The sequence below is a fragment of the Numida meleagris genome, chromosome 1 (assembly GCF_002078875.1).
Source record: "Numida meleagris isolate 19003 breed g44 Domestic line chromosome 1, NumMel1.0, whole genome shotgun sequence".
NCBI lineage: Eukaryota > Metazoa > Chordata > Aves > Galliformes > Numididae > Numida > Numida meleagris.
Window position 1 is genome coordinate 64092893 of NC_034409.1, and position 23708 is coordinate 64116600.

At 40.9% G+C, this 23708-nt stretch overlaps 1 protein-coding gene across 1 annotated transcript; it reads left to right on the forward strand.

Moving 5' to 3' along the window:
* MGST1 (microsomal glutathione S-transferase 1) lies at window positions 15342-23316 on the forward strand. The gene is made up of 4 exons (XM_021390835.1): window positions 15342-15483; window positions 18093-18240; window positions 20136-20230; window positions 22706-23316. The coding sequence occupies exons 2-4, from the start codon at window positions 18115-18117 to the stop codon at window positions 22950-22952; spliced, it is 468 nt and encodes a 155-aa protein (XP_021246510.1). The 5' UTR covers window positions 15342-15483; window positions 18093-18114; the 3' UTR covers window positions 22953-23316.

The window sequence follows — 23708 nt, forward strand, 5'->3', positions numbered from 1 at the left end:
TGACTAAGTAACTTCATGAAAGATTTAAAGAAATCATGAACTATGAATAAAAGTGAACATACACGTAATTTAAATATATGAGACCTAGAATGTGCCCTTGGGTTATGAGGCTATAAGGGAAGATAAAGGAGTTCATTTATGCTGTTGGATATATGTTTGCCTTGACTGCTGTAGACTGGGAAGGCAATCAAGAGACTGAGTGAATCGTGTAGTGCAGTGCTAATCGTTGAGAAAATGTGAGCAGAGTGGGAAAAAGCTGCACCCCTGAACAAAAGATAGTCACTTAACTCTGTTACATGTCTAAGAAGCTAAGGGGCAAATCCTGCAATCTTATGTAGAAAGAGCAATTGGTGTCAGCAGAGGGGAGGACAGAACTTGGCTTCTGCCCTAGAATAAGCTTAACAGCTTCAAAATCTTGCCCTTTGGTAGGGTGGATTAAGTGTTCTAAGAGAGGCTTGCAAAAACCACCCTGTGAAAACTAAGTTGTAGCATTTAGCAACAGGCTTCAACCCAGGTACTGATGTGAGACAGTTGTTGGTTTCTGGGTCACCAAGGTCCAGAGGACATGGAGCTAGAAGGACCTCGTAAAATTCATGGACTTGAACTTTCCATTGACTTCAGATATGAAGCTTTATGGAAAAGGATATTTAACATTTACTGAACACAAGGTCTGAAGCAGCTGGTCTTTTCATTGACTTTGGTAGACTTCAGATCACAATCCAAAAGATCAAAAGCTACTGCACCAAATATAAAGCCCACAGGTTAGAAGTGGAGCATGAAATCTTCATCCCTGTTATCAAAATGTCAGGATGACTAGTGACCAAAAGTCATCATTTGACAATTAATTGCTCAGTTGCCTGTTGAAACAAGCTCAGGATCTTAGTTCGCTTCCCAGCAAATGACAGAATGTGACTGTCGCACCAGTATTTTTGTCAGGTGTCACAGGAGGAACCAAGAACTGAATTGTCGTCACTGACTAGTTCATCTCTCACCTCTTCTTGTAGTTCATTCAGATTATTGTTGAGGTGGATATAACAAGTCTTTCTATTCCTGTCCTTAGGACAAGGAGGTGTGAGCAACACACTAAGTACTATCTGCCCTTTCAGAAAGATTGTCACTTACTGCCCCACCTCAGATTCAGTTATCTGAGTTAACTGAGGTAATTCTCTACTCAGTACAAAGCATCAAAGCATTACAAATTGAATTTGTCAGATGTGGACTGTATCATGATTCTTGAAACATTCTTTATTTGTTTGGATGTCATAAACTACTGCATAAGAGGTATCAGTGTGACTGTATGTACAGTGCTGCATACTGTGCACAACTGAGCAAAATAATTATCCTTCATGGTCTCTTGCTGAGTCTGAACATAAAATGATATAGATGCATAAAGTCCCTAAAAAGGGTGAAAGTACGCTTTGAAAAACTTCTGTTGGAAAAGATTCATATGGTAGATGATTACTCTGAGCTCAAATGGGCTATAAAGTTTCAGGAAGAAAATATGTAAAAGCAACAAATATGACCATTATCGAATAAGTTTTTGGCAGTTGTCAGTAAGCTGATCTCACGAAACAGAAACAAATGAGTTTTTTTGACAAGGCAGTAAATGGATTTGCATGCATATGCCTATTCATTTTTTGTTACTAAAAGTGCCATTTGCAAACGTACTTCCAAGAACAGTAATAGTGTGAGCACATGCACAGAATCTCGAGGGGCCAGTGAAAAGAAAATTAAATGCATCATGAAATAAAGAATCTTTTTAAAAGACGTAGTGAAGATAAAATGAAAACTCACCAAAGCAAAGGAATCAGTTCTGAAATCAAGATACATTAGCACCCAGCACACCACTGGATTGTAGTGCCCAAATATGTATCCATCCAAACATAGTTTTTCCCTTGTCTTAACACACATCCCATTCCTTCTTTGACTGTATTCTAATCCAGAGTTTTTGGAAGGTAAATTACATTTAAAAGACACATCCAATAGCATCAACAGCATAAGTCTCCACAATTCATTTCTCTTTTTATGTTTCACGGTATATAGATCCTCAGTCTGTAGCTTCTTGTAGCATCTTTACTTCACTAGAACTATAAGTCTATTTCATGATCTGCACACTCCAAGTAAGTTTTCCAGGACAATATGACGTGGACTAGGAAGAAGATGTATGCCAGGTATCTTTGCTTTGTTCTGTTTTTAGGATATAGTCAATGACATTTTTCCTACTATCTCTTCAACATGTAATTCACCAAAATCCCTTATTCAGCTTCACAAGACTATTCATGCCACCATTAGAGACCAATAATCAGATATTAACCTTCTTAGATAAGTATCTGTATGGAAATCAGGGTAGGGTAAAGACAGAAGGAACTCAGTCCCAAATACTCTTGCTGGGAAGCCAGTCTTCTGTGGAAAGGGGCAAAATCCTCCTGCGCTCAGAGTGCTAAGCTGGTTACTTTTTTTTTTTTTTTTTTTTTTTTAAGAATGCTTTCTAATTCTCACTTACTGTTCAGCTCCTAGTCATTTTATACATATATTTATATACATTTTTATGAATCTCTATAGCTACTCTCAAGGCCTTTTTTCATTCCCCTCAACTTCAATATACTGAATATATAGTAAAATGCCTTAGCCAATAGATTGACTCATTACTGATGAAAAAAAAAAAAAAAAAAAAAAGCAAGGTTATTACTTTGCAATCCTTCCTGAGTAAGGAGAGTTATCTTTCATGCCTCAGGAAAACAGCAAGAAGAAAACTGGCTCTGCTCCATGAAGAAGTTACTGACCCTAGCTCTATACCAGATCACAACGTGATGGCTTCTCTCCTGCTCTAAATCTAATACTCTTGGTCAGAGTGCAGGAGGTGGGATGAGGAAAGGGGTGAATGCAAGGTGTTTCCCTGCTGCATGGTAACAAGGCTGTGCTCCTCCTGCTGACCTCCACCCCAGACAAAGCCAATGAAATACTTTTTCTGCAAAGGGCATAAGGGAGTAGTTCAAAGCTCCTGTGTGCAGTGCACACAGATAAGAAAACCTTGCCCTAAATGTAAAAATAAAGATTACAGATGGGAAAAAAACTACAACCCAACAAAAACTGGCACAGTAACTAGAACTATGTTATTGAGGATGTTATTTGTTATCCGTTGTCTAACAGAGTACATATTTGGAAACAGGCTGGCAATTCCATTTCATTCACTTCTCTTTCCTGTTCCACAAGTGTCATTGAAAGCAAGCAGCAAAGTCACTCTCTTCATGAATTTCTCAAGCTGAAATGCTCTCCTGAGGATTGTCATCCTGCTGCAATGTGATCTAGTCTAGGAGCCTGCATGTACCAAATTAAAGAGAACTCTATGAATCAAAGTTGCAAGATTTGATACTAAGGTATATAATGAACGCAAGAGCATGTAAGGCCCTGTGCTGCTCCCACAGAAATGAGTAGCAAGGGTCTGATTCTGGTTTTGCTTATCTGGCTATAAATCAAGAGCAACTTCACTGAAGCACACATCAGTGAAAAGTGAACAAGCAGCGTTTTAGTACCAAGCCACTAAATTCCCAACCTATCACACATGGTATATAGTACAAAATACTTTCCTAGCTTGACTTTGCCTGCAGGGTCATCCTGTGAGAAAACACTAAGAAAATGCTCAAACTGTGTCTTAAGAGAAAACTGGTTACGATACAGAGAAGGAGTGGGTTAGTAGATCCTCCTGAGCTCCCACTAACTGCCCATCTGCAGGAAAAAAACAAACAGGGAGCCTTCTCAGAGATCAAGATAAGCAAGAGTACTTCTGTCTCTGTTGTATTGTCAAATCCCTTCTGAGTCCAGAAACGGAGGCAGGATTTGATGACCAGATAGCTATGATGAAAGTTGTTAATATATTCCATAAAATTTTATGTGTGTTTGAGCTCTCCTTATTTGAGCTAAGTAGACAGTGCAGGTGAGTATCCCTTTGTGCGGCGAGACTTAGAACAACATGGAGCATCAAGCTAAGCCACAACTGTGTTATATAGGCCAAAAGATTTTCACAAGGTCTAGCTAGAATTGCAGTGGCAGATAAATTAACTAGTTGCAATAGAGTGTAACAGAGGGTAACTGGCTATCATGGCTTGGGGGAAAGAAAGAGAAATAGTATTTTTGCTAAGACATAGTACTCATCAGAATGGCAAGGTTGAAGTTATAAGAAAGAAAATTGCCCATTTTTACCAGAGTGACGAACACTTGATTTTGCGATGTTCTTTGCAAATGGGATTGCACCAAAGAGCGTCATTACTACCGGAGAGAGTAATTGCATCTTGTCTTATCACCTCTTCATCTTTTTAATGAGAATTGCCTGGCAAAGCACCATGCGCTGGGTCATAGCTTTGCCCAAAGAAGATTTGTGTTTGAGTAGTGTCTGCTTATGAATTTGTAGCCTATTCGTTCTGGACATTATATGGGCCACTAAATGAAAAATGATCCTTTTCCAAATTAACTTTTGAATCACTTGCAAAACTCCTTTTTAAAAAAAAAAAAAAAGTTAAAAGATGGAGCAGGAGATATACTCTTGTCTTGATGTTGTGGTTTGTTTGGTTTAATTTCCCATTCCAGGGCTTTAGGGAGTGTATCTCTGTTAAGTATTTCTGCAGCTGTTCAAAAGCAATCTTACTGCACAATACAGTATCTGAATAATTGTCCCAGGTGACTATTAAAGTCTATGGCTGCACCATAAAATCATGAGGAGTAATCTTGTACTGCAGCAGAAAATAACCAACAGCCAGCCCTGCAGTGTTATTCCTGTTAGCAGAGAACTACTGCAACCAAGTTAAGATTCAGGAAGACAGAAAGAGCACAGGGAAGGCTCTAGATCTTAAATTGTTCCTTTTCTTGCCAACTAAGCAAAACTTGCTGATGATTGTTAAATATTGAATTGTCTATATTCATCCCTAGCCAACTGAAGTCCATGGACTTACATCAAGTATGACTTTAACCTGTTACAGTTTTATATACTGCAGCTGAGGAACTCCTTTAAAGCCTAATGTATGATAATACAGTTTAATTGTAGTTGGTTGGTCTGTTGGGGATAAAATGTACTGGTTCCAAGTCATTTTGCTGACTCTAAACTTGGCTCAGAACAGAGAGCTGGGGGAAGGGATATACCTAATAAAAATATCTTTGCTACCTGGGAAGTTTGTAGATGTACTGCTGGTGTAGGCCCTAGAATTGCTGATAATTGATTTTTTAAAACGATGTTTGACCCACACTGACTACACAGTTTGCTGCTTAACCCTTAAATAAGAACAACCTGCACACAAATTTAACTCCCAGATGAGCACACTTTGAGTAGTTACTTCTCACTGAACAGCATGTGCTAACTTTGCATTCATTACACAACTTCTTCCAAGTCATGGGCTGGGGAGAGCCAAATTGCCCAAGGCAGGAATCTCCAGTCTTATTTTCCGGCAGCATGACAACAGTTACCAGAAGCAGGGGTGCCTGCTTCTTCTTGCCACATCTCTGATCTGCAGCTTGGGCAGAACCCCACAGTCCTACCACGAGGTAAGAGAAATAAGGCTCTCATAAAGCCATTTAGCCTATTCATATCCATCTGTGGTATGAATCCAGTTAAGACTGACAGTCACCAAAAGTTCATACCAGCACAGAACTGTTTAGCACCCTTGTGGAAAAATAAGCTTGCTTCAACCAGCGTGGCCTAGCACTTCTACTGTTTTACATAAATACCCACATCTACGTGAATACAAAAACCTCACAATAAGATTTGAGAGGCTTTCAAAGTTACCTTTATAACTTCACCTGTTTATCTACATACAAAAACAGGGCAGTAAGCCCTTTTGTAACAACCATTCCAGGACTAATGAAGTGGTGGAAGCTGAAGCTAGCTAGCTTGTTTCACACAGCAAAGGTAACTTTTAAGTGCAACATCTAAGACTGGTTCTCATTCAGGCACTGCTGCTGTTTTTGGTTTCAAGACTCACCATTCAGAAAAGGGACAACAGGACACTCATTCCTGAGTTTAAGATCATCACAACTGAATCCACAACTAAATGATTTGCCTGTGCAGCACTGAGTTATAGTATGATGCTCTGAAAGCTGGTATTAGCGCTCTGGGCAGTGAGGAAGAAAGTTTGGATACAAGATAGCAATAGTACAATTGCTATGAAGAGACCCATACAGTTAGGCTTTACATATAGATAAAAGAATTTCAAGCTTGCAGCTGTGCCAATCACAAATACTTGAAAATTCATGTAATTTTACCCAAGCATGTCCTAGTAACCTGGATTTTCCAACTTCTAGTCTTTTGTGTAGCAGTCACTGACATTTGAAGAAATTAAATACACTTAGCAAAGTTCCAGGTTGGCATAATTACATTCTATCAATCTAAAATGCTTTATGTAATTTAAATTTCAGATGCTAGAGTGTTCTCCGTTTCCCACCTCCAAAGTCTGTCACAGAAATACAAAACAACTAACACTTCTTTTTCTTCCTCCTTCTCCTCAACATTAGCTCTAGTTCAGCAATATAATAGTAACTAGTAAGTAAGTAACTAGTGTGTGAGTGTGTTTTGAGATGAGATTCATCACAGATTCCCTGTTACGCCATTAACAGCAGCAGTAGAGTTAGTGGATGGCATTGCTACTTCCCCGTAACAGACTAGAAACAGCTCCGATAAAGACTGCAGCCCATATAGGAGTGAAGACATTGTGAGCAAGGCTACAAATTTTTTTATTTTATTTTTATGGCATTTTTGCAAGGTAGTGCCAATGGAATATAGCTAGAAATTCCACCTCACAAAGGGTGAGGCAAATTGACTAGATTTATATGTATTTTTTGACTTTGTGCAAAGAAACCTCAACTTTCTGTGCCCATGCAAAGCTGAGTAACATGCATGGACTAGAAAACAGAAGACTGTAGTTCTCAGGACCTGACAAATTCTTGGTAGTTTTTTGGACAATGAATATAAATCTCTAGATGCTTACTGAAAGGTTTTTATAGGTGGCTTTTTTGAAAATAAAAGCACTTAGTAAAGACTAACTGAATTGATGATATGTCCAGGAAGAACTTACACATACAACTAGGAAGAGGAGGGAATCCAAAACCAAGACTTCATGTTGCTGTGTATTCCTTGGGTTTCTTACTTAAGTTGCAATGTAATTTCCAATATTTGTAAAGTTTTTCTTGTTTACTTCTGGGAATCTCTTGTCTGCAGGCATACCTTGGCATTTTCTGTTTATATAATTTTTATCAGTGTCTCATAGTAGCTCACTTAAATTGATTGCAAGCTTTCATTGTGCCTTTGGAGAGGCCTTGTAGCAAAAAACTTCCAGTTTGGTCTCTGGCTTTGTAACTTTTTTGTGTGCTGCTACAGCAGAGCAGCAGCACTACAACAAAGGAAACCTATCTTAACTGAGCACTTGCAGCAATGATTATAACCTGAATGTCTTAAAATTAGTTTTACTCTAAGTGCCCTGTCTCCTCTCTGGGCCTTGTTGGATCTGTGAAGTAACACTAGGTAAGTCCTTCAGCTCTTGGAAATATGTTTCTCTTTCTGCCACTTTTGTGTTATTTTAAAAGGATCACATTTTGTTCGTCAAGCTGCATTTAATGCTTAACAAATAACTCTTGCATGGGGTTAGTTTTAAAAGTAACTTACCACGTATCTGCAAAATCAGTTTTATTGGCACATCTGAGCACTATAATGATAATGACTCTTTCATGGCCTTTACTGATGTGAAATATCTTGCTTTCCTAACAAATATTTTACAGATCAAATAGCTTCACAAAAGCTGAGGATACAGGTCTTTTCACTTCAGTACAGCACGGGTCTTTAAACACCTCACCACATATGTACTACAGTCAGCCACAAAGATGGTTCTGTGCTGCAGATAAATCCTCAGAAGCAGGACCATTGCTGCAGTATGCACATGTAGCAAAGCAGGAATCAAAGCAAACTGTGTTCCATGATGTGCTTAATAAATAGACCCACTGAAATGGTTCACCTCTATGCTTGCCCAAACTTTCCTGAGCTCTCCCTCAGCTGAACCTCTAGGCATCAAGCTAAGCAGGGCACCAGTTTACAAAATCTTTTTCATGTGCTTATTTCTTTTATGTCCACATCCTGACTTTTGATCCTTGTCTTACTCTTTCCTTGTAGCAATGGTGCTACCTGATGGTAGACAGTAAGCAACTTTAGAGGATAACCTTGCTCATTGTCTCTTTAAATGGCTATCAAATGAGCTTTGTGGAATTTCTGAATAAGGTGTTAATGATGTATAACTGAATAGGCAAACAGTAGACATGACCGTTCCTGCGCTTTAGGGAGATTGTCTCCATTCACCATTTCTTCCTGCTTGGTGGTCATCCTCTGCTGCTACTGGTCAAATATGTTATGTCTTATTGTTTCCTTCTCATAAGTGAGTGACCGAAATTCTTTAAACAACCTGACTTCCACTGCTGAGAATTGTTGTTCTCCATACAGTCTGATGACTAAGAACCTATTGAGATGAATACTTGTTCAAAAAGCAAACAAAAGATTTGACAGTGTACACCAAATACCTGTTAAAAAAGTGAAAAGAGTCTCTTTGATTATTGTTATAAGTATATAGAGGCACAGTTGAACAGCCCACCTTACAAACTGACATGAATGCAGTCAGGCTGGTTCTGTATAAACACAGAACACTTCCTGCCTCAGGGAGCTCACAATGTGAAGAATGCTGTTCTGAGCTATATACCCTTACACTAGTAAAATGGGGAGCTGTAAAGACAATTTTAATGAAGTAAGAAACATGTATTTTAGTGAAACTGTTCATGATTTGTGGTTATATTGCCTCAGTTTCTGTGCTTTCATTATTTGGGTTTCTGAGTACAGACCATCCTGACTGAACATACTAGAAGAAACACACGGGATGTACACATATGCTTTGGAGTCCTAACCCCAATCAAAAGGCTGCATATGCCAGAGAAGCCTTCACTGAGCTATAACCAGTAAGAGGCATTCCTAACTGAAGAAAGATCATTATTTTTAAAGCACTGCCCCAGATAAACTACAAGGGTCACTCCAAAAGTAAAACCTCCCATGTTATTATGTTGGCCCACAACGTCAGAGATGGATGTTGGTGGTATGGCAGTAGAGGTTGAACCTTCCCACCAGTATTCCATTACATCTTGTTGCAGTGCAACAAATGGCAGCAGAGAAGCAGTCTGACAAATCGGCACCTGACATGGAAGTGCACATGAAGCAAAGTTGTGTCACTGAATTCCTCCATGCGAAAAAAATGGTACCCACTGACATTCATCTATGCTGGCTAAAATTTTATGGAGAACAAACAGTGGATGTGAGCACAGTGAGGTGGTGGATGGTGCATTTCAGCAGTGGCAACAGTAACAGTGGGTCACCTCCGCTGGTGCAGATTTTTCCGAAAGCAGCATGCAGGCTCTTGTTCATTGCTAGTGAAAATGCATAGTTAATGGTGGTGACTATGTTAAAAAATAGTGATTTGTAGGTGAGAATTTGTGCTATCAAATAGTGTTATTGAGCTGTTTGTAGCTGTTGTAGTTTCCATGGAAATAAACAGGAGGCATTACTTTTGGAGCAACATGTATAGCAGTTTGAGATCTTCAAAAGCAGATGCATGTGAATCACAGTGAAATTACATAGATGTCAGCATCTGATATAGTGAAAGTGCTTTCTAAACAGAAGAGGTAGGTTTTTTGTGGACAAAAACTGACTGGTCCATTATACTAAGCATTTTTGCAACACTTTGGCATTAAACAGGTTTTGAGATAAAATATGTACTATATCTCACTGTTCACGATTTGTTTTACTCTGTAAATCATAAGTAGTTATAAGGCAGGAGGTATTATTTCCCAGTTTTACAGAACAGCTACACAACTAATTTATGTCAGCAAGGGGCAAGGGGGTGAGCAGAAGCTTCAGGTGGGGTGAAAAAGTATTGGTACATTCTTTGCCCATCCAATCATAATGAGTAAATGGAGCCACAGAATGAGTCAGGATGGAACAGGGTTGATCAATACACGCTTCTCCTGTGCCTTCCCCGCAGTCAAAAGAGAATGATTATATTTAACTGACCTTGCTGGGAAGTATCTATTCCATCTTGGAGGTTAAATGAAAAACTTGTATTCCTACTTTTATGCTGACCCAAAATTTGTGTCCTGATTCTACTGTCTCTGGCTATATGGATAGTTCTTCAAGTCAATGAGAAAACTGTCGTGAAGAAGTGTTTTTCACATGAATGAGGCTTGCAAGATCAAGCCCTTCATGATCGGTATAACCCTGGGCATTGGGCTGATATGGCATCGCTGATTTAGAACAGTAATCCTATTAGCATCAAAGGGAAAATTCACAAGTAAGGTCTGTGAGAATGGGTCCCTCAGGAGCAACTGTAGCCATAGTTATGTATCTAACCTCACTTAGATCACAGCAGTTTTCAAATGTTGTACAAGCACTTTATGCTGCTACTGAACTTATAAGAGAAAATATACCTTGAGCACAAGTTCACTTCTGTTTTACTGGCTATAACCCCATTTTGCACTCTATTTAGACTCCTCCCCACTCTTAAGCAGTCAGTTTGCAGGAAACACTGGCTTCTATTCTTGTTTCTTTTCTTTTTCCCTTCACTTAAACTTCCCTTAACCTCCCTTTCCCCTCCTGTCTTCCCCTTCCCATTCCCTCCCCTCCCCACTCCCTGCCTTAGATTCCCAGAATCCATAAAACAGAAATGAGAAATCCAAAGGAAAGGGTGATTTTTTTGGTACAATTTCTGTCTGTGTTTCTGATTCTCTTTAAATCCTACCTGTATCTATGGTCTTTCTCCTGGCATTCTGGCATTTCTAGGTCTAGATCTCGATGAGTGGTGTCTCCCAGGGGTCAATGCCGGCACCAGTACTCTTTAATATCTTCATCAATTACATCAACAGTGGGATCAAGTGCAACCTCTGCAAGTTTGCAGATGACACCAAGCTGTGTGGTGTAGTGAAAACACCTGAGGAACAGGATGTCACTCAGGGGGACCTAAACAGGCTTGAGCAGAGGGCCCAGGAGAACTTCATGAGGTTCAACAAAGCCAAATGCAAGGTCTTGTATCTGGGTCACAGCAACTCTACTGACAACACAAGCTGGGGAATGAATGAATTGAGCATGGCCCTGCAGAAAAGGACTTGGGGGTACTGGTGGATGGGAAACAGGACATGAGCCAGCAATGTAGACCTGGTCCGCAAGCTGGACACTCACAAGTCCATGGGGCCAGATGGATTGCACCCTAGAGTGCTGAGGGAGTTGGCGGATGTGGTTGCCAGGCCTCTCTCCATCATCTTTCAACAGTCCTGGCTAACAGGGAATGTCCCGGTTGACTGGAGACTAACAAGTGTTACTCCCATCTTCAAGAAGGGCCAGAAAGATGACCCTGGTAGCTACAGACTTATCAGTCTAACCTCGGTGCCAGGGAAGGTTATGGAATGGATAATCTCAGGATACACTGTGGATCAGTTAAAGGTCAACCAGGGGATCAGGCCCAGTCAGCATGGGTTTAAGAATGGTAGATCCTGTTTGACAAACCTGATTTCATTCTATGACAAGGTGACCCGCACAGTGGATGAAGGCAAGGCTGTGGACGTGGTCTACCTGGACTTCAGTAAGGCCTTTGACACTGTCCCCCACAGCATCCTTGTGGAGAAGCTGGCTGCCCATGGTTTGGATGGGCATACGCTCTGCTGTGTGAAACACTGGCTGGATGGCCGGGCCCAGAGAGTTGTGGTCAATGGAGTTAAATCCAGTTGGCGGCCAGTCACAAGCAGTGTCCCCCAGGGCTTGGTGCTGGGGCCTCTTCTATTCAACATCTTTATCAATGATCTTGATGAGGAGATTGAATGCACCCTCAGTAAGTTTGCAGACAACACTAAGCTGGGAGGGAGTGTTGATCTGCCAGAGGGTAGAAGGGCACTACAGAGGGACCTGCATAGACTGCATCGATGGGCCTAGGTAAACCATATGAGTTTCAACAGGGCCAAGTGTCGAGTCCTGCACTTTGGTCACAACAACCCCAGGCAACCCTACAGGCTTGGGGAGGAGTGCCTGGAAAGCTGCCTGATGGAAAGGGACCTTGGTGTGCTGATGGACAGTCGGCTGAATATGAGCCAGCAGTGTGCTCAGGAGGCCAAGAAGGCCAATGGCATCCTGGCTTGTATCAGGAATGGTGTGGTGAGCAGGACTAGGGAAGTCATCCTGCCCCTGTACTCGGTGAGGCCTCACCTCGAGTACTCAGTTTTGGGCGCCTCAGCACAGAAAGGACATTCAGGTGCTCGAGCAGGTCCAGCAAGGCTGGTGAAGGGCTTGGAGAATACGTCCTACGAGGAGCGACTAAAGGAACTGGGGCTGTTTAGTCTGGGGAAGAGGAGACTGAAGGGAGACTTCATTGCTCTCTTCAAATACCTGAAAGGTGATTGCAGTGAGAGTGGAGCTGGTCTCTTCTCAGTGGTGACAGCTGACAGGATAAGGGGAAATGGCCTCAAGTTGCGCCAGAGGAGGTTTAGGTTGGATATCAGGAAAAACTTCTTTACAGAAAGGGTTGTTAAGCACTGGAACAGGCTCCCCAGGGAGGTGGTTGAGTCACCATCCCTGAATGTGTTTAAAAACCATTTGGATGTGGTGCTCGGGGACATGATTTAGTGGTGGGTTGTTAGAGCAGTATGGTTAGGTTGCGTTTGGACTTGATGATCTTGAAGGTCCTTTCCAACCTGAGCAATTCTATGATTCTATGTGCCCTCACAGCCCAGAAAGCCAACCATATCCTGGGCTGCATCACAAGAAGCATGGCCAGCATGTTGAGGGAGGTGATCCTGCCTCTCTGCTCTGGGCTGGTGAGGCCTCATCTGGAGTACTGCATCCAGACGTGGAGTCCTCAGTACAGGAGAGACACAGACCTGTTGGACCGCGTCCAGAGGAGGGCCTCAGAAATTATTCCAGAGATGGAATACCTCCCCTGCGAGGACAGGCTGAGAGAGCTGGGGCTGTTCAGTCTGGAGAAGAGAAGGCTCCAGGGTGACCTGATAGCAGCCTTTCAGTATATAAAGGGGGGCTGTAAAGAAAGAAGGGGACAGATTCTTTAGCAGGGTCTGTGACGATGGGACAAGGGCAAAAGGTTTCAAACTAAAAGAAGATAATTTTTGGTTAGATATAAGGAAAAAGTCTTTTACAGTGAGGGTGCTGAGGCACTGGAACAGGTTGTCCAGAGATGTGGTTGATGTCCCATCCCTGGAGACATCAAAGGCCAGGCTGGACCAAGCTCTGAGCAACCTGATCTAGCTGAAAGTGTCCATGTTCACTGCAGGAGAGTTGGACTGGATGGCTTTTAAAGGTCCCCTCCAACTCTAAGGATTCTATGATTCTATGACATGCATATAAACCAATTACGTACCTTTCTTCACAAGTAGAATAATGTGGATTTAATTTAACCCCTTTAACTTAGTAGGTTTACCTTCTTCAGATAAGGAGTAGAGCATTAAACAGCAAAAAATGAGGTAATAGAAAATATTTATATTTTTATCATAAGAAGACCATGTGATAGAGATATAATAGCTTAGGTGGCATACAAATATTTACAAAGATAAAATTTCCACCTTGAATTAACAGTTACAAGCTGCTGAAACATTTCCAGATTTTTTATAAATCCATTCCCCAGGAGAAGAAAATCTGAAAAATTTTCACTCTCTCACCTAGAGTATTCACAGTCACATGACTTGCTTTATTGACTTCAACTGAAATACAATTTGCTGTGTCATTGCTGGGAACAAAGGTTGTTCAACACAACTCTCACAGTCAGTTAAAAACAGTTTCTGAGCTACAGTCCTTGCTCAACTGAGTTTTGCTGTTTGATGGTTAATAAAACCAGACACAGCAGGTCTGAAAACAGGTGCTTAACATGGCACGAGGCATTGAAATAGCCTCAATTAATGCTGAATATATGTATACAAGACTAGTTTTTCAATAATGATGGAGCTTTAAAAGTTGTATCCCTTTCCCACTTCATGCATATCTTTAGGATTATTTTTGAAATCCTTATTGTGCACCTGAGTACACTTTTCTACATCTTTTTCAGCCTTGTTTATATAAACTGCTTAGTCACAAACACTGTTTTAGTTACGAAAAGTAGTGTCATGGGAATAGTGCCTTTTTCTTTGCAGAAGCAGAGAGAGGTTTGCACACCAGGTTTCCTCCTTTCATCACATTCAGCTGAGTTGGTTAGGAGAAGCTGATGCCCAGCACTGAAGTTCCTTTATTTTCAGTTAGGCAATGCAAAACATCACAATGCTTGTTAACTGCAACAGCACCGGTGGTTTCACAACACAAAGAACTTTGCTTTTGGTTAAAGTTCAGATCCACCAACTGAAAGTAAGGGCTGAAAGTACTAAGATTTTAGGAGCTTTAGTAGTTTTTCAAGTAAGTTTTGAGACCATTTGGGAGCTTGTGTCATCACTGAACATGATGCATCATACATGGCACTGGTGAGGCTGTGCCTCAAGTACTTTGTTCAGTTTTGGGCCCGTCTCTACAAGAAAGACATTGAGGCCCTGAAGTGTGTCTAGAGAAGGACAGCAAAGCTGCAAAGGGTCTGGAGCACATGTCTTATGGGAGAAGCTGAAGGAACTGACATTATTCTGTCTGGAGAAGAGGAGCTCAGGGGTGACCTTATCACTCCCTACAACTCCCTGAAAGGAGCTTGTAGCAAGGTGTGAATTGGGCTCTTCTCCCTGTTAACAGCGATAGCACCAGAGGTTATGGCCTCAAATTGCACCAGGGGAGGTTTAGGTTTGATATTAGGAAGAATTTCTTCTCAGAAAGAGTGGTGATGTACTGGCTGTTCAGGGAAGTGGTGCAGTCTCCATCCCTGAAGGTGTTCAAGAAACGTGTGGAAGTGATACTTAGGGGCATGGTGGGGATGGGCTGATGGTTGGACTAGATGATCTTTGTGATCTTTTCAAACCTTAGTGATTCCGTGATTCTATCTCTAATGAAGTCTGCTTAGGTTGCTATCTTTGGTTTCCCTCCAGGATTTGGAGAATTTGGGCGTCTTTACACTCATGGAGGCTCAAACCAAAGCACTCTTTTTGGTTTGTTTGCTTTTTCCTGCCATCCTTTTCCAAGTAATGCTGGTGAGGGCCGACCAGGCAGGGGACCGCTGACGAACCAGCAGCCAGGTCTGCAAGGAAGCCGCAAGGTGACCCCGGGGCCCGCCAGGCCTCTCCCAGCCCAACAGCGGCGACGGTGACCCCTAGCCACTTACTCGCGTGAGCACACAACCCTCACGCTCCCGCTGCGCCCGCCTGCCCGAGCTACGCGCCCGCTCGGGACCCGCCTCCGCACCGAGGAGGCGAGGCTAGGCGGGGCCGGGCCCTAGGGCTGGGCGGAAGTGCAGTGTCCGACCGGGAGGAGCGGGCTGGTCGCGGTGTGCGCGCTGTGCGAGGGGACCCGGCGAGGTGCGTGGGCGCTGCGCGATGGTGGCTCCCGTTGCCGGGTGGAGCAGAAGGGAAGGTCTCTGCGCCCGCCCCGCCGCCGGCTGTGGGCTGTGCTCTGCGAAACGCGGCGGGGTGTCCTCGGGCACTGCCTGGGGGGAGCGCTGGGGGCTGGCGGGGGGCGGCGAGGGGGCGGCCCGGTGCCTGGAGCTCGCCGCGGGGCCGCGCCAAGGGGAGATCCGGGCCGGCGACATCCGCGGCCCTCGTCTGTGGCAGTGTGTTTTCTGACTTTCTGAGTGTATAAAAGGGCGCAGTTTCGCTTTGGCCTGTGCTTTGAGTTCACAGCTCAGGTTTGATAGGGAAGCAGGAGGCCTCGTGACTTCAGCGTGGCTTTGAGCGTGTCCTTACGAAGTTTTGAAGGCACTTCTATGGAAAAGTTATTGCAGTTTATGGGAGGGGTGTGTGTAGTGCCAAAGCTCAGGGGTGCAGTGGGGGAGAACAGAGCGTGCATTGCGAAGAAGCTGGACTTGCCGTGACGCTCTGAAAAGTGGTGATATAACTAATGAATGACAAAAGACCATCCCTAATGAAATTCAGCTAATGACAACTACATGGGGAACACGCAGCCAGTCAGAACTAGGGCAGCGATCACATGTAGTGTGAATGTTAGCATAGCTGGGGTGCTAGCGTGGGCAACGTACCTGAAATATCTTCACCCCTTTGGTTTGAAGAGCTTATGCATGGAATCTAGGCTTGTGCGCTTAGCAGATCCAAACTTTAGTTTGTGCTACAGTGAGGTATTACGTTTCCAGATAAGGCCGCTGGCAGTTTTAGTAAACGTGTCCCTTTAAACGTTGTGCTGTTGTTGAGTGTAGTGTGAATTTTTTGCTTTTCTGTTGGTGTTAAAATTATGAATTCTTTGTCTTCGGTTTTCCATCTTCCATTTTCATAGTGAAAGCAAGGCCTGGGCTTTAGGAGAATTAAAAGATGCTAAACCTACATGTCATGGAAATGGATAAGTGTGATACAGTTCCAGTGCGAAGAATACTTTGATGAACTGCTACTCACGACTTTGCATCATAGCTCTTGGATATATTTTCAGTGTGGCTTTCAAATTCAGTAGGGAAAAATACTCTGAAGCCACAGATTTATTTTCTTTTTTTTTTTTTTTTTCTTCTCCCCTATGAAACCATGCATACTCCTCACTGCGATACCAAGTTAGAAATGTTAGAAATCACAGTTTCTGTTCACTGCTGAGTGAAATCTTTGCTGAGTTGCTGGTCGTCTTCAGAGCTGCTGTACTGTAGTGTGAGTGAAAAGAACGATGCAGGGTTATGGTTTGTTCCATAACCCTGAGTCCCAGTGCTTGTCCCAGTGATCTAGCCACTCTTCTGGAAATGATAAAGGGGGGAGCAAAATTCCACCACTACAGCCTGACCTATTCTGGCAAGGCTGGGTTTGTTTCACTGAGCAAGCTGCTGCTTACCTCTGTCCTGCCCTCTTCCCCACCAGGGATGTCTGTTCAGAACAAGAGTCTTAATGCAACTCTCAGCTGGTACAGTTTCCCTTGCTTGGTTATAGCTGGTTGTGACTCCATGCTGTAGGCAAAGTGAGAGATTGTTAGATGTGTACATAATATTTATTTTTATGACTACTGTTAAAGTATAATAGGAAATAATGAAGTTAATCGTGACAAAAAAGTACATTTATTTTGGTCGCAAATGAAACAGCTGGGAGCTAAGACATACTGGTTTTATGGAGTTCTACTCACTAAATGTGTGGTGAGTTGGTGAGACTGAAGACTTACTCTGTGCAGATCACAAATTAAATGTACAAGGGGGCATGCTTTTATACACATTAAGTCCTCAAAACTTTCATAACTTCATGTTGTTGGCAGAAGATACCACCTCCATTGGGTTGTGGGTTTGGTACAGCCTCCCTGGAAAGAACCCTCATTAGCTTAAACCTCCCATGATAAAAGCGTAAATAGTTCTCTGCTTTTTGTCATTACAACTTCATCTTTGCCCGTGAATCATGCTAAAAGCAACTTGTAAGAACTAGGTCTCAAAGGAAAAAAATGCATGTTTGACTCAATTTGATCACAAGTTATTGCTGGGTGGAAAGACAGCGATTAGTTTGAAAACTGAAATGCAGTTACAGTTGTGTCATTTTGCAAAAAGAAAAAAAAAGGTAGGCAATAATAATTTTCTTCTTTAAGCACTACAATATATATGTTATGTCATCACACTCTTTGTATCCTGGTGATTGCTTAGGAAAATTAACTAGTTTAGATGATGGTCTAAAAGTGATTGTGTTATTTCAGTATTCTAGTTTGACTAAATTTTGTGTGATCATACTAAATATTTTTGTTATTAAAATTGACAGTTTAATAAGCCAATGCAATGGAAGAGAAAAATAAAATGATAATATAATTTATCTTAAGATATTAGATTATGTCATTCTGGAAATAAATCAGGGAAAAAAACTTGTTTGAAAAAAATTTTTTCAGGGAGCCAAAGTTGTGTTTATAATTGCAATGATGCTAAAAAAGCAAAACAAATCCATTCTGTCAGTCCTGTTGTCAGAACTTTAGATTGCTCTAATGTCAGTCTAACTTCAATTTTTTTTCAAAGGTCATCAGTGAGAAGTGGAGAAATGGCTAAATTGACCCAGCTAATTGACAATGAAGTCTTCCGTGCTTATGCTACCTACGCAGCTATTGTTCTTCTAAAAATGATGCTAATGAGCCTTATAACTGCATACTTCAGAATCACGAGAAAGGTAAGACATCAGGAATACTGTCTGGTGGTATCATTATGAGGCTGTCTCCTACAGTTGCATTTGACTTATTCTACCCTTCTAAAGCATTTCTGTTCTTTTTAAATACAAATTTTTCAGAACTGTGTTTTCCACTGCCTTGTGTATAGTGCTGGGGTCCGGGGTACCCAATTTGTAAAGCAAATAAAGTGTGATGTGAAGCCATGTTGTGAATAACCAACCAATAGGGTCAAAAAGGGCATATGGGTTAGATTTTTATGCATCTGTAACCCTTTCATCCAGTAATTCTAAAGCTTTTTATGTTCCCTAATTGTTTTAGCCTTCCCATTTCATGTAGGTCATTAAAAAAAAATAAAAAATGAGAGGCAGGCTAAAAGTTTACATAGATTGATGATTAGGCTAGATAGGCATCTGAAAAATACAGTGAGGTTTACTAAGTAATGCAAAAGCTGCATGTGGTTTATGAGAGAGTGCTCATGGAAAGCATCGTGTAGTTTGCCCTGTTCTTGGTCATTTCTAGGTATTTGCTAGTGGCTGTTGTTGGAAGCGCTTGATCATGAGCTGAAAGAGCTCTGGATTTGCCCTATGTGACTGTTCTTAGGAGGTCTGCTTCTACAAGACAGCGTGTGCTTCGGAGTTTGTTGGAGTCCTTTTGTTGAAATGCAGCTTTTTATTCTTGCTGGGCGAAAGAGAAAACAGCTGAATTATGCTGTTGTTCAGGATTTTACTTAATGCCTTTGAGGTCCTAGTAGAACAGCATTTGAGCTACTGCCGATTTCAGATAGCTCTTTAGGTCTTCAGCGCAGCTTAATATTGAGTATAGTAGACCACACAGGCTGTATTTTGTTCAAAGTAGAATGCGGATTTCTGTGTCGTAACCTCGTTTCCTTTTCCTCTTTCAGAAGAGCAGCTGCATAATCTAATGAAGTCCTCTGTTAATGCCCATACTGTTATGATCCATATGTATGCAGGTGGCCATAGGACCTTAATTAATTTGGAGTACTTGGTTTTCTTATGATGGACAGTAATACTACAAACAGACAAATTAGTAAAGTCTTATTCTTTTCTTGTTTGAAACAAAACAAACAATTTAAAAGAAAATAGACAGTAATGAAATATTAAGAAAAAATGGAGGAAAAACAGTGGAACAAGAGAAGTCTCCAGAATTACTATCTCTAGAATTTTTAGGCCAGGAGTGTTCACAGCAAGGTATCAAGGCAGCATGAGAAAGCAATCAGGTAGTTCTCTTAAAATCCCAAAGTTACCTTGACTTATGCCTGTGTACTCTGAACAGTTCACAGACTGAATGTGTTACCACATGTCAGCAAGGAGACATCTATTGTGCAAACTGAAGTCAATAATATTTGTAAATGATGACTTACAATACTGGAGGTAATAAAGGGGGATTATATAAATGGCAGAGTTGATACCTAAGAGAAGAAGGGGGGCAGTCATAAATAAGGCTGTGGATAAGGCTCTTGGATGCTGTTCTTGTGTGGACTTTTGAAGAATGAAGGAATCCAAAATGGCTTTTCAGATAATTTGTCAAGAATAGTGAAAAGGAGACTTAGGCAGTACAAATAGCAGTTCTGCCTTCCAGATTCTGATGTTCCATCAGCCCACTGGCCTTGCATCGGTCATCTGCCCTATCTGTCCATCTTCTAAGAAGGCATCATCCATATGCATAAATTACATTTATTTGTCAACATGCAAGCTACACTTGGGCATGGTTCAAGAAATCAGTAATCCATTGAACAATGTATTGTCCTCTGTGCATTTAACTGGTTATGTGGTGTTACAGAGACATTAGTAGAAAGAGTGACCTTTGTATCGAGCTGCCTTGACTAGAAGAAGCATCCTTGCATCTAATGTCATTTGTGTGTTTTTGTTTGAAACAGGCATTTGTCAACCCAGAAGATACAGCATCATTTGGTAAAGGTGATAGTGCTAAAAAATTCCTGAGGACTGATGCAGATGTTGAACGTGTACGCAGGTAATGTATGGAAGTATTTAAAAAATTATTTTAAGTAGCAGAATAGTACTAAATCAAGGAATTAATTTCATCACATTATCTGGCAAACCTGCGTGTGTTCTCTGTTGCAACATGTAATAATCTTTTATGCTAATTTGTCCAGGTGAACAAACTATTTCACATTCAAATGGTCAGCAATCATACTAAAAGTAAGAAGTCATTGTCTTGCTGTAATAGCTCATTGTTGAGTAATATCCTGAGTGCATGGGGAAAGCAGTGAAGAGATGTAAAACATGACTGTACATTGATTTAGTATGCATCAGTGTATATTAAATATAAATCAGTTTTCTATATAATCTGATCATGAGTTGCGATAGTTACATCTTTTATTAAAGTGTAAGGGAAGTAACAAGGGGAAAAGGAGTAAAATTATATTAAAGCCGTGGAACTCCAGAGTTGTAATGAGGGCATAACCTGGCACATTGTACTGTGTGGGAGTCAAAGCCTATGTTCTTTTTACTGGATTGAATTGGCGTTACTCACTGATGTATCAGTTGTATGGGAAAGCTGACCAGCCTTCTGGAAGAATGCTAATAATAGTATGGCAGTGTGCAACCTGCAGTGTAAGTGTTTTGTTTTACAGGATTCGTGGCAGAGTGTAAAGTGTAGCTCTGGGCTAAATGGTGCAGCGTATTTAATTTTATTTAGCTATTGGCAAAAATATTCTGTTACCAAGATCGTAACTTCAGAGATAATGCTTGATATACTTGTGCTAACAAGGGAAGCTTTAATGTTCTTAATGCTTACTGTTATCGTTATTCCTTAATGAAGCTTTTAGTTTATTCTCTATATTCATGTTTTTGGTGTAAAAACTTGAATGCTTGAATGTGAATGAGCTGTTCTTATTAAAACCACCATTTAAGAAGATCTCAAAGATAAGGATCAACTCTGATTTCAGAATGTCACGCCCTTGCAGATGTAGCTCTATGAAGGCTAATATATTTCTGTATGGCTCTGTTGGATTAAAATCTGAGAAAGCAGAATCTCATCTCAGTATGCAGTAAAGATGTTCTGAGCTTTCCTTTTATCCCCCTCTGTTGCTCGAGGAACTGTTAGTTGTTTAATTTGCTGGTTGTTAAATGAAAATAGGCACTTTTTGCTGACGAGTAATCCTTTTATATTTGTAAATTTTAAGAAGACATCTAAGCTGATATTAATTTTAAGACCAAGTGCCCCTTTGACTCAGATTATTTTGTTAGGGAAGTGACACTCACCTCACAGTCTCAGTTAAACAGATTGGAGTTTTATAAAATTCAAAGCCTTTGCTGCTATTTTTCAGTTGGCCAGAACTAGTAAGTTGCCCAGAACTTGGCTCCAGTTACTCCGTTGATGCTACAGAATCCATTTTTTTACCTCTCAGCAATGGCTCTTAATGATTTTTTACTCTTTCCTTTTCCAAGCGTCATGACAACAGTGAATGTTGCATGGATTTAACATGGCTTCTGTTCTATATAAGTGACTGGAATGTGTTCTTTTGTGGTTATAGAAAAGACGTTACTTTTTTCACTGTACTTTTTTTGGAAAAAAAAAAATTGCTGGAGGATATGTTTCCTTGTAATGATATATGAGTTCAGAAAACAGCTGCGAAACACCACCATGTTCTGTTTCTAGTTGGCAGTGAAACTTGACATAATTGGTAATGCTTAGAAGCTTTTTCAATCAGCATATGTGGCTGAAATTATAGTTTATCTAAAAAGGTAAAGGGAACAGGGAATATTTAGGAAGAGCTGCAAAAGGATACCTTGAGATATGGAGGTAAGTCTCAAGACATTCTTAGTAAATTATATTACGGTTTCAACATTTCAAACATTTTTCAGCTATGTTAGTGCTTAGTAAAGGAGAAAATGAGCCAAAAGTGTAGCTGTCATACCTGTTAGCTGCTTAAAAATAACATTCCTCAAAATGATCGAAGCTTGTGAAGTTTTGCTATAATTTTACACGTACATAGTGTTTCATATTTTCTTTATGGAATCTAGAAACTGAGTTGATAGGGTTGGAGTAGACCATCTGGTCCATTAAGTCCAATAGTTGCAGTCACCGTCAATCAGTTAATTGATGTTCGGTTGTGGGAGGCTACAAGAAAATTCCAGCTGTCGTCTTCTCCTTCCTTTTGTTGCATTCTTGCACACCAGGTTGCACTCATATACCTCATGTAAGTCTTTAATATTACTAAGATTCTGGAGAAAAGTAAGACCTTACAGACTGAGAATCAGAAGTGTAAAAATGTGGAGTGCCACAATAGAGACCAGAGCAATGTCAGGTGAGCACGCTGAAACTGGTTCAGTGTCTGAATCAACTTCCCACTGCAGAGGAACCCAGCACTAGTGTTAGAGCCTTAACAGTAGAACACCTTGAAGATGCTAAAATACGAAAGCTCTTGAAGTGGATTATTCAGTGAAATGTAACACTATAAAACAATTTTGCTTCTTTCCCCAGAGGCCACCTGAATGATCTTGAAAACATTGTCCCATTTTTTGGCATTGGACTGCTGTATGCTCTTTGTGGCCCTGATCTGTCCACAGCCTTGCTGCATTTCAGGATCTTCACTGGGGCAAGGATCCTTCACACTTTCGCATACTTGATCCCTCTTCCCCAGCCCAGCAGAGGTTTGTCTTGGGCAGTTGGGTATGCAGTTACCATCTCAATGGCATACAAAGTGTTGAGTAAAGCATTGTACCTGTAGCTGAGTCATAGCTTCTGTGTATCATTCAACATTCCATGCTAAGTTTCCAGTGGTTAGTGTTTTGAATGAGTTGTCACAAGTTTTACAGAGTGAGTGGAATTCATTTTTCAGCAGAGGCTTTTCATTCCCGTTTAGAAATATTTCTTTTTGGAGGAAAAAAAAAATCCCTTTTCCTGTATTCCCTATTCATAGGCTGTGCTGCCAAAATGTTAGATTGAATGTTCTCTTTGCTATTTGTCAAGTGCTTACGATTCTAAACATACGATGATGCTGTATTGATAGCATGTGTGGTAATTTTCTACAGATGCACTATTTTTGGCTGTAGCTCTGAAATCTAAATCAATAAAGACAAGATGAAAAAAAGTGTGTTTGAATTTTTGTTTTCATTTTGACACTTCTAACTGCAGCCGGCAAATAGAATGTCACTATGTATCAGAAAGAGATTTCCAATCATACAGTTCTTTGAAGAATGCTTACCTTAATAATAAGATGTAGCCAGTAATACTAGGCTTGTTGTAAAAAATCTTTGATGGAATTGTTGTTTGTGTAATCCACTTTGGGATTAAAAAATGCAAACCATTGTAGCTCCATTTCACTCAGATGAATAGATTAAAGAAATAAAGATATTTGGGTTAAACTCTGTTTAGTGACACTGATGAAATTTTGAAGTAATTATTTTTGTGAAAGTTATGCCATACATAGGTTTTGTGACTGGATTAAGCACAGATCCTTTGTAGAAGATCTTTTTTTTTCATT